Genomic DNA, 12,136 nt, shown 5'->3' on the forward strand with positions numbered 1-12,136 from the left:
TTTTTTTTTTTTAGATTTTGTTTATGTATTTGTCAGAGAGAGAGAGTGTGTACAAACAGGGAGAAGGAGGCAGAGGGAGAAGCAGGCTTCCTGCTGGGCAAGGAGCTCAATGCTGGACTTGATTCCAGAACCCTGGAATCATGACCTGAGCCAAAGGCAGAATCTTAATGACTGAGCCACCCAGGTATCCCAGCAGGATATATGTTCTTAAAGGGGTTACTGAAAATTATGAAAATTTACTTTTTTTTAGAGGAATGCTTCCTTTTAATGCAGTCCTCAATAACTGACAGCTCCCATATAGCAGCTGAGAAATGGGGACATCATGAGGTCAGGGTCCAAAAGAATTGCAGTTCAGTATTTAAAAATATTTAAAAGGTAATCATACTCCTTATGTTATAAATTATTTTCTGTCTTTGTAGTCAGCAAGAAAGTGTGACTATAAAATTTGCATTGCATCTTCTTTGCAGAAAAGTTTTCTGTTAGTATGAGTTTGAAATGGATATGGGTGGAAAAAAACTTGAAGGTTAAATGGTAGGTTGTAATGAATAACCGTTAAAATAATGCCTATGATAATTCTGCGTTGAAGTTTCTGTTAAATTGAAAGATAGTTTTTCTGAATAGTTTTTCTGAGTTCAATAATTAAAAGGCTAGGAAGACTAAGAAATATATTGTAAGTAATTGGCTTAAAGTGAGCAAATGAATGTAGAATGTACCACAGTCTAGAAGTGCTATAACAAAGTGGTAGGTTTTAAGCTTTATTGGCCTCTAGCAAATAGACTAGGCATTGTTTTATGCCTTTCAGCCAAAAAGAACAATGGAACACCAGAATCAGACCTGTAATTCAACACGTTGGGTTTATTATTTTTGCAGCAAGGGAGAATGCTCACCATGGGGAAACTGAGGCACATCAGTCAGTAAGTCAGTAAGAATATTAGAAAAGATTATAACATAGGATTTGGGTTTAGTATAGTAGAGATTGGGTTATTTGTAAGGGGAGGGTTTGAGGAAATAGAGCCTTACTCTGGATTGGGTGCTATCAGAAAGTGGGGGCAATTCTATGCTTGGTTATCTTAATAAATCTTATCTGTAGAGAGGACAGACTACATTGAGGATAAAGCTGAGATTTATTAAAAAAAAAAAGCAGCCATCACTTATTTAGAGACAGAAAGAGATATGATATTTCATGGGTTGCACAGTTACCTTGTTTAATTTGAATGTTGAGGTGATTGTATGTTCAGGAAAACAGCATGGCTTAGTTGTAAGCATCAAGTCAATTTATAACAATGAGGTCTAACTATGAGCCTCAGATTAAGTTCCCGGATGTCAGAGCCTGCTTCCTGGCCCCCTCTCCAGCCAAAGCAAGTGTATACAACCATCATTCCTACAGGTAATGGTGATAATGAGTGAATATCCAGTGTGAAAGCAATATTCTTCTTCCTGTGTATCTTAGTGCATAAAAGACTTCTGGTTTTTTTCCCATTATAGACTGTTGTAATACGGTTTTCTCCAGAACGAAGTCCTTGCATCTTTTGCTTGCCTTACTGCACTGGCTAGATGTTAACATAGAAATGGTATTAGGGAACATCCTTTTCTTGGTTCTGATCTTATTTCACCATTAAGTATGATATCTATAGTTTTCTTTGTAAATAACTTTTATTACGTTTGTTTTCTTCTTAGTTTTCTGAGAGTTTTAATTATGAGTCAGTGTTAAATTTTGTTACATGAATGTTCAGTATCTGTTAATAATCTCATTTATTTTGACCTTCTATTCTGTTTATGTAGTGAATATTGAATTCATTGCTTGAATTTTATGTATGTATGTATTTAAATTGGTAATTTACTGTCTTGTAGTTCCAGATGCTAGAAGTCTGAAATCGAGGTGATCCAGGGCCATGCAGGAACTAAGAAAGGGCCTCTTCTAGTCCTGTCTCCTAGGCACGACTTGTGACAGTCAAACTCCAGTTCTTTCATGGTTCTCTCTGTGCACATGTCTGTATCCAAATTTTCCACTTTTTGGGCAACCTTGTTGGGATCCCTCTCACTCTTGAGAGGTTTTTTCTGTATCTTCACTTAATAAATGTCTGTTGCTTTACTCAAAACAAAACAAAACAAAACAAAAGAAAACCCAAAATTTCCCCTTTTTATAAAGATACCAATCATAGTGGGTTAGGGCCCACCCTAATGACATTATTTTATCTTGTTTATCTCTGCAAAGACTCTAATAAGGTCACATTCTGAGGTGTTGGGGCTTGAGGTTCTAATAAACTTTTGTCAGATGGACACCTTGATTTGGCCTGAAATAAAGTCATAATGCTTCATGACTCACTTATAATCTACTTTGCTTGATTTTTTTCTTTTATTATTATTATTTTTTTAGTGTAGAACCAACCTTGTATTTTTTAATGAACTTCACATAGTCATAACATATACCTTTTAAGGAATTTTAAAATAATTGACACATGAAAGAATAAATCACAATGGAAATTAGAAAATATTTTAAGCGCAACAGTGGAGATATAACATTAAAATATGAGATGCAGCTAAAGCCACCTTCAAAGGGAAATGTATAGCTTTATGTTTATTGCAAAAGAGGAAAGATAGAAAATTAATGATTAATGTTTAGTGTGATGCACAACTGCCAGATTGCCAGAGCAGCTGCACCATTCTATAATCCCACCAGCATTGATTGTGTGAGGATTCTGATTTGTCTGTCACTTTACCAATACTCATTATTTTCTTTGATTAAAGCCATCCTGGTGTATATGAAGTGTTAACTCATTGCAGTTTGATTTACATCTCTCTGATGACTAGTAATGTTAACATCTTTTCATTTTTAGTGCTTATTGGCATTAGTTTATTGGCAGTTTGTATATCTTCTGGAGAAAGGTCTATTCAGTTACTTTGTCCATTTTTTAAAAAAAGATTTATTTATTTTAGGGGGAGAGCAAGTCTGTTCTCCCTTGAGCTGGGGTAGGTGGGGAGAAGCAGAAGGAAGGGGAGAGGAAGAGAATCCCAGGTAGACTCTCTGCTGAGCACAGATTGCTGAGTGTGGAGCCCGCCATCGGTCTTGATCTCACAACCCTGAGATCATGACCTGAGCTGAAATCAAGAATCAGATGCTTAACCGACTGAGCCACCCAAGCGCCCCAGTTACTTTGTCCATTTATAAATAGGGTTATTATTATTCAGTCATAATAGTATTTTATACTTTTTAGATGCAAGTCTCTTAGATAAATTATTTGCAAATATATGGTTTGTAACTATTTCTTGTTATGTGAATTGTCTTAGCAATTTTTTGATGGTAATCTTCTGTAAATATGTTTGCAGTACTGTTAATCTAGATATACCTGATTGCAATTGTAATCTTTCCTTATGTGTTTCTTAATTTTCCTTTTTTTTTTTTTAATCTGTATATCTTTTTTCCATTCCTTTACTGCTTTTGGTCTCTCATACTTTTATTTTTCTTTATCCATCAGCTATTTTGCTGCATATGCTTATGTGTCTCCTCCAGATTCTGAATTGATTAGCTTACTGAGAATTAAAACTACTCACTTGTTCCTTTTTTTTCCTCTTTCCTTTTTTAATGGTATGAATGGCCTTAATTATTTGCAATGAGAAGTGGAAGAAGAGGGGACATCACAGTTCCTGCACCAAGGGTGGCTCTAAAGACCTACTCTTGCTGCTCTGCTCCCCTCCCCCCAAACAAAGAGCTAGTCACTTTTTTTCTAATAGTTCTGTAAGGGCCTATTTAGCTAGAGCGATTCCATCAGGTTAAACAGTGATTTTGTTGTTTACGCAGTAAAACTTAAACTGACCCTGCCCCCCCCCCCCACCCCAGGGGAAATTACTTAAAAGCAAGTCCAGGAAACCAGTAAAATATGGAGACTAGTCCCTGATAAGAGAGCCCAAATACACGGGCGGGTCAGGTCAGGTGGAAATAACAGAACCCGAATGCAGGGATGAGTCATGAGTTGGGCCGGTGGAGACATCCAATCAGTGGGGCGCATACTGTCTCCCTAGCTACCAAGGAGTGTGGGCCTCGCCTTCAGGGCGCCAATTCTGACCAAGGTGATAGACTAGTTCAAATAGCTACAGTGGGGTGAATTGTAATTCAGTTGGCCACCTGTGTGTGACCTAGCATGACTGTGCAGCTTTCTCTGTGTGTTACAATCTCATTGGCCACCACATGGCCTTTGTTCTATAAAAGTTAGTCTGTGAGGCTGGGAGGAGTCGCCCTCTCTGTAAGAGGCGGTTTGATTCTCGATGCTTGGCGCGAAATAAAGCTTTGCTTGACTTTCGCTTTGATTACGGACCTATCATTGGGGGACCCATCAGTTCCTGATAAGTGATCTTCTGTGGTTTGTACCTGTTATCAATTTTATATTGCACAAATACAATTAATATGAAAATTAACACACAGCAAAGATTATGCTTTCCATATGTCATTATTTCAAAATTACATGAAAGGCTGCTTCCTTACAAGATCAGTTTGCAGTTCATCTATGATTAGGTGGCTTCTGATTCAATTATTAAACTCTCTCTCTTTCTCTTTTTAAAGATTCAAAATGGATAGTGTAGAAGAACCTCAGAAAAAAGTCTTTAAGGCTCGAAAAACAATGAGAGTGAGTGATCGTCAGCAACTTGAAGCAGTGTACAAGGTCAAAGAAGAACTGTTGAAAGCTGATGTCAAGCTTGTAAATGGCAACCATGAAAATGGAGATTTGGACCCAACCTCACCTTTGGAAAATACGGATTATATTAATGACAAGGAGGAGGTGAATGGCATTGAAGAGCTTTGTTTTGACCCTGAAAAAAGTAAATCAGAATGGAAAGAAGCCTCTTGTACCTTAAATGTTAATATAAAAAACAAGCAGGATGATGATTTAAAGCATGAAACTTCGTCTCCTAATAGTATAGCTCCTGAGCTAGTCTGTAAACTGACTCCTGAACCAGCTTCTGAGGAGCCAGCCTCTGTTGATCTGGCTATGGGAGATCCAGCCTCTGGAGATTCAGCCCCTGATGGTCTGGCCTCTGAAGTATTAACCTCTGGCGATCCTGCCTCTAGCAATCCCACCTCTGGTGATCCCACCTCTGGCAATTCTACCTCTGGTGATATCACTTCTGGTGAAATAGTCTCTGGTGAAACAGTCTCCAGTGAACCATTCCCTGGTGAATTGGTCTCTGGTGAATTGGTCCCTGATGAATCAGTCTCTGGCGAACCAATCTCCAGTGATCCAGCCTCTGGTGATTCAGCTTCTGGTGACCTGTCTTCTGGAGCACTGGCCTCTGATGATCCGGCCTCTGGTGATCCATCTTCTGGTGATCCAGCCTCTGGTGATCCAGCCTCCAGTGATCTGGCCTCTGATGAACCCACTTCTGATGAACTGGCTTCAGAATCAGCTTTTGATCCCATCTTTGAACCAAGTTCTTTATCAGTTTGTGAAGCTGTTCCTGATACTGACAGTACCGAGCCTAGTAGTAATAAAGGTGATGATTTTCTGGAAAAAAATGGGGATGATGAAAAGTTAGACCAGATTTTCGCATTTGATGAGAAAAACAAAGCTGATAGTAATATCGATGCTGATGAAGAAACCCTAGAAACAGATGATACAGTTATTTGTTCAGATCTACCTCCTGAAAATGAAAAGAAGTTAAAGGAAGATGCTGTTACAGAACCTGCTCTTGGAGAGGAGGCTATATCTAGCAGTATGGAAATTGACCAAAGTGAAAAGAATGAAGATGAAAATTCTGCAGACCTTGCAGAAACCATTATTGAAAATGTTACAAAAGATGACAAAAATGATATTGCCTTGGAAAATACAGATTCTATGGAGACAGATGAAATTATTCCTATTTTAGAAAAGCTTGCACCAGCTGAAGATGAACTTACTTGCTTTCCTAAAACTTCTCTCCTTCCAATTGATGAGACAAATCCAGATTTGGAAGAGAAGATGGAAGGTTCTTTTGGTTCACCATCTAAACAAGAAAGCAGTGAGAGTTTGCCAAAAGAAGCCTTTTTGGTCCTCTCTGATGAAGAGGATCTTTCTGGCGAAAAAGAGGAGTCTGAAGTTATATCACAAAATGAAACATGCTCTCCAGGTTAGCACATTACTTAAGTTTTAAAGATTTTGATTAGGTTTAATAAACTGTTTAATAAAGCTTTGATAAAGCATTCTTAAAAGTTTAAATGTTTTTTTAGTTGCTGACAAAGTTGAGAGTAATGGTGACTGGAATGATCTCTGAACTTCGCAGATTCTTAACAGAATTTAGCAATATTGTGTGAGCAACATTATATGACTTGATAAGAAGGAAGTTAAAATAATTGGAAAATTTGGCCCTTGCCCTTAAGGGGCTTATAGTCTAGGAATAAAGAGATAAGATGGAACAACGTAATACTATGAGATAACAGTTTCAAGTCAGTACATAATTGATCAAGGTCCTAACAGTTGTTCTTGCTATCACTTAGCAACCAAATAGCTTATAATGTGAAAGCCTACTGTTTAAATTATTTGCTTCAAGTGTAACAAATCACATTTTACAATTACTTTTCCCAGTGAATTACGATTCCTTTAATATTCTTTGTTAGAGAGTGACCTCACCATTGCTAGAGTCCAGAAACCTTGAAGACTGATAATCTATTTGATAAAGACTTCATCCATTTGCTTCCTTAGCCTTGATTTTCTTCACCTGCATTTTCTGAATGATCTCTCTGTGACTTATATCTGTTTTGATTGTCTCCTTTTCTTTTGTTGGATCCCTGTTACTTTTAGATTAATTCCAAACCCTTTATATAAAAGGTATATAAGCTTCATAGTTTGTTCAAAAGCCTATCTTTCCATCTCTTTTATTATTCCTGGAGAAAAAGGAAAGAATAAGAAAAATCCTATTTTGCTTTCATGGTAAAACTCAGACATGATTTCTGTTAGAAACTTTCTCAGCTCTTTTCAGAGTGGCATTAATACCTTTATGTTCTTGTATCATCATTCCCTTAGCCTTCGAATTCTAAGAGGAATGACCTTGTAGAATGAAACATAGCATTTGGTTTCTAATTTGTTCAAAAGAAATAAGAAACAGGCCTAGGAAACACAGGGGTGTTTTTTCCCCCAATATATTATACCAACTTTTGGAGGCAAAGATTTTTTTTTCTCATTAAAAGATTATTTCATTTCCAGAGAGCATTTATTCATTATTAAAGCTATATTGAGAGACAGGCGAGGCTGTTTTGGTTCTGGGGATTTAAAGATAAAATTTAGTACTTGCCTTCAGGATGCAGACAAAAATTCAATTGCAGGACATTAAATACAAGGCTGTGAATACACTAATAATGTTAAATTGGTATTCTGGGAGTAAAGAGAAGGGTAACTTTATAAAAAAAAAAAAAGATGTATTTAGAAGAGCACTTTCTTTTCACTATCTCTATAACAGAGTTTTAGTGAAGATCATCCCTCTTCTTTTTTCTTTTTTTTTTTTTTTTTAAAGATTTTATTTATTTATTTGACAGACAGAGATCACAAGTAGGCAGAGAGGCAGGCGGAGAGAGAGGAAAGGAAGCAGGCTCCCTCCAGGGCAGAGAGCCCGATGTGGGGCTTGATCCCAGGACCCTGGGATCATGACCTGAGCCGAAATTAGAGGCTTTAACCCACTGAACCACCCAGGTGCCCTGAAGATAATCCTTCTTAATTGTAGTTCCGCCCTACTTGCTCAAGCCAAAAATCTTGGAGCCATTCTTACTTTTTTTTCTTTATATCGCATCTCACCAGTCTGTCAGGAAATCCTATTGGGTCTACCTTCAGATTAGATTTAGAATCCAGTCTCTTTTCATCCACTATCATCACCCTTGTTCTTAGCCACCATCATCAGATCAAAATAATGCTTGTCCAGTAAATATTTGTGGAGTGAATGAATTGATAATATAATAGAAGTATATCAGGGAGGACCTTGGTTATAATGCTAAACCATTCTAATAGTACTTGGGAGCCACTAAATGATTTCAAACAGGAGGAGAATGGCATAGTGAAGTCAAATTTTGGAAAGATAATAGGTAACCATATTTAAGGTGACCTTAACTCATTCATTCAATAAGTATTTATAGAGAAAATGGTATTGGGGTAAGTCCTTAAAAAACCTTTTGGTAGTCATAGGAGATTTCAGGTTATTATTTAATGATTTTATACGTTTTACCTTTATGTCATGGTTTTGATAATAGGGACCATCCTTCTCACTTAATGCTATTAAATGCCATGAGATGACTATTAAGCCACCCATGTTGCATACTTTGAAAATTCAGACTTGTGTTTATTTTTGGTTACTTACTTTTATTTATTTAAATGATTATTTATTTATTTATTTATTTGAGAGAGGAGTGAGACAGATAACGAGCTCAAGTAGGGGGAGGAGCAGAGGGAGAGGGAAAAGCAGACTCCCCACAGAGCAGGGAGCCCCACACTGGGGCTCATGTGGGGGCTCTGTCCTGGGACTCTGGGATCCTGACTTGAGGTGAAGGCAGATGCTTAACCAACTGAGCCACTGAGGAGCCCTAGTTATTTGCTTTTATTTTATCTAATTGTATGCTATTATCAGAGTAAGTGTAGTGATAAATTTAATACCTTAGCTTATAACTAAACTTTTATTTCCTGCCCTCCCTTCCCCAACCCCCAAGGAAATTTTGTATGTAATACATTTAAGTATAGTTTCTTCATTGGTCTTAACACTGTACTCTGTTCTCTTTACATGGGAGAGAAATCTGTTACAGTAGTCCCCTTTTGTCAGTGGTTTCACTTTCCATGGTTTCAGTTTTTGTGGTTTTAGTTACCCACAGTCAGCCATGGTCTGGAAGCAGATTATTCTCCTTCTAACTTATTCTCAGTAGTGTTAACTTTCTAGGTCAGTATAGTCTAATGCTGCATCACAATACATATATGTCATTCATCTCACTTCATCTCATCACATATGCATTTTAACATTTTACATCATCATAAGAACTGTGAGTATAGTACATTAAGGTATTTTGAGAGACCATATTTATATAACTTTTACTATAGTATATTGTTATAATCATTTTATTATTAGTTTTTGTTGTCCATCTCCTGTGCCTAATTTATGAATTTAACTTTATCACAGGTATATATGTATTAGGAGAGAACATACAGGGTTCATTACTATCCACGCTTTCAGGCATGCAGTGGAAATCTCGGGACATAGCCCCTGCAGATAAAGGAGGACTATAGTGTATGTCATTTTTGTTATTGTGTACCTTCTGAGATATTAACTTTCATCATTTTTTATTCTTGACTAATTTTTTTTAGATTATTTATTTGAGAGTGAGCTGGAAGAGGGGTGGAGAGGCAGAGGAAGAGGGAGAAGCAAACTTCTTGCCAGGCAGAGAGCCCGACACGGGGCTCGATCCCAGGACCCCGATATTTTTGACTAATTTTTAATGTTTTCAGAACTCAGTATAAACTGAAGTGCTGAGGACTGCTTCTTCCCTCTAGCTACTAACATTTATGTGCTGTACTAATAGGAAAACATAAACCTCTGTCATTTCAGGCACTTCTTTAGCAAATTTGTTTTAAATACAACAGTTATGATAGCTGTGAGCAGCAACAAAAAATAATGAAAGAAATCAGAAAGCAAATAAAAAAGCCATTTTAATTTTACAATTGTAAAAGAAAGGCCTAAGAAAGTATTGTAGATATACTGAGGGGGCCTGAAGATACTGTCATAGTATTGCATAGTCCTAGATGATGACTGATATTCATTAGATGATTAAAATGATAATCTGTTTATTAAGAAGGCTTGGAAAATAAAGATTTCTGTCTGGAAAAGTTTAAACAAGCAGTAAAAGAGATCCACGTATTAGGTGATCTTTCATTCACTTTCCATGCCATGTACTCTTTCTCTAGCTTCTGTTCCATCTCCTTCCTCTTTCACGGTCGTTCTTCAGGTTCTTTTAATGGGCTAGCACTGTTTTTTCTCCTCCTATTTGTTCTTTAACTTAATTGGATTTTGATTTTCATCTTGGCAGTCCCCCTTCCTTTTTGTTTTCAGTGAAGTGACATTTATGCTCATATTGTTAAAACCAGGGGTTTAAATCCAAAACTTTGTCTTTATCGCTCACACTTGGCTGCTTTTTTTAATGGTCCTTCCCTCTTGAGACCGTCTAGCCTTTTGGCTCTGGCATTCTCCTTTTTTAAAATCCTTATTGGCCCTTCTCATTCTGTTTCTTAATGGAGAAATAGGAGAGAGAGCTCTTTTCCACCTGCTTTTTTTGTTTTATAAACATTGTTATTTCTTAATATTTTAGAGGAGAAAAATATGTTTTACATAAAACCAGATTTTACACTAAATTTTGATATAATTTCCTTCCAAATTTTATTTCAAATGAAAAATATATCTGTGGTTGATTTGTTTTTCCCTTTTTACTCTCTAAGATAAATATGATGAGTGTAAGTGCTTATGAGGATAATTGCATAGGAGTAGAATTTCATGGGTTTTGTCTGTTTTTGCTTTAGGTTAGTAGTGATAGAATTACTGTGGTTTAGTTGATTAAAATTTAGTGATATTTTATTGTCACTGTTTATTTTGTTCAGCTAAAGTTCTTTATTATCTCCATCCATTTATGTTCAGTTATTTCCTACTGTATTTGGTTTTTCTTTGTGGAACCTCTTATTCCTATGCATTGGTGGAAATTGCAGATTTTTCTTTTCAGAGTTGAAGAAGATCAAAGAAGCAGGTTTTGGAAAGGGAAGTATAGGAGGAACATCAGTTTCAGGTGACTGTTACTGCCTAAGTTAGATAGGTGTATTTCAGAACAGAGGTTTGGACTGTCTAGACAAATTTAGGAGCAGATAGCATATACTTCAACCTTAGTTAAAGTTGAGTGATAAGATGGGATCACCTCAGTGATAATCAGTGAGTATAAATGGAGATGAGAGGAGGTGTAAGAACTGAGCTCTTGACATTCCAGTGTTTAGAGGTTGGGAGATGAAGAAGAAACCGGCAAAGAACATCAAGAAAGAGCAGCTCTTAATATGTCAACTGTACTTCAATAATAAGAATAAAAACAATAAATAAGTATATTAACTAAAAAGAAAAGAAAGAGCAGCTTTTCTGGTAGAAAGAAAATCAGGAGATTTTGTTATCCTAAAGGTGTCAAGTAAAGAGGATGTTGCAAGGAGGGAGTAATCAGCCCAATTTTGTTTATGTATCAGATGCTGCTGTTTGTTCAAGTAAGATGGGAAACAAATATTTAATAACCTGAAGATCATTTGTGACCATGACATGGGTGGTGGAATTGAAAACCTAATGGAGATTGGGTTTCAGAGAGAATGGGAAGAGAATTGGAAATGATAAAATATAACTCTCCCCCCCTCAAGTTTTGCCTTAAAAGGGAGCACAAAAATTCACTGTAGAAGGTATTATTTGGAAGATTGTATTAAATAAAGCTTCAAAAAAAATTTCTGGAAATGTCTTATTAAGTAATGCCACATTTTTCTGATATGCTTTGTGAAGTTGAGAATTTTTATGTTTATTGGCCACTTGTATTTCCTTATCTATAAATTGCCTGTTTATCTACTTTGCTCATTTTGCTAATGGATGAAATTATCTTCAGTTAATCTATAGGAATTTTTTGTTTTGTTTTAAATATTCTCATAGAGTCAGTAATTTCAAACACAGGATTAGTAAACTATAGCCTATAGGCTCTGTTTTTGTCAATAAAGTTTTATTGGAATAGAGCCACATCTGTTTATTTACTATTACATATTGTTTGTCACTGATTCCCACTACAAGGGCAGAGTAGTTGTATCAAAGACCATATGGCCCACAAGACTGAAAATATTTATTTTTTGGGCTTTACAAAAAATGTTTGCCAATCTCTAAGGTGACACTTATTTTTGTCCATATTTCATTGGACTAATGAAAATGGGAAACTAACTATGTATTGTCCTCTCCAGTACACTTTTTATACCTTTATCTTATGAAATCTTATTTAAGATAATAGTCACCAGATAGATGATAAACATCTCCTTTGTCTCATTTCTTTTCCCAAAGTTTTTAGGATTACCAAAGTTACAAGATACGGTATCAGTTCTTAGTGAGCTTACTTATTGTCTAGTCTGGTTGAAAGGAAGGAATG

General features: G+C 36.3%; 1 protein-coding gene across 1 annotated transcript in view; it reads left to right on the forward strand.

Annotated features, from left to right (window-relative positions):
• The window catches only part of LOC111141985 (activating transcription factor 7 interacting protein), a 121,104-nt gene that overhangs the window by 51,599 nt on the left and 57,369 nt on the right, over window positions 1-12,136 (forward strand). Inside the window, exon 2 of the mRNA XM_022494888.1 lies at window positions 4,559-6,099. Coding sequence (XP_022350596.1) covers window positions 4,566-6,099 — 1,534 coding nt within the window. The 5' untranslated portion in view covers window positions 4,559-4,565. The remainder of the gene's footprint in view (window positions 1-4,558; window positions 6,100-12,136) is intronic.

Source organism: Enhydra lutris, unplaced genomic scaffold (assembly GCF_002288905.1).
Source record: "Enhydra lutris kenyoni isolate GAN:26980312 unplaced genomic scaffold, ASM228890v2 scaffoldscaffold7, whole genome shotgun sequence".
Taxonomy (NCBI): Eukaryota; Metazoa; Chordata; class Mammalia; order Carnivora; family Mustelidae; genus Enhydra; species Enhydra lutris.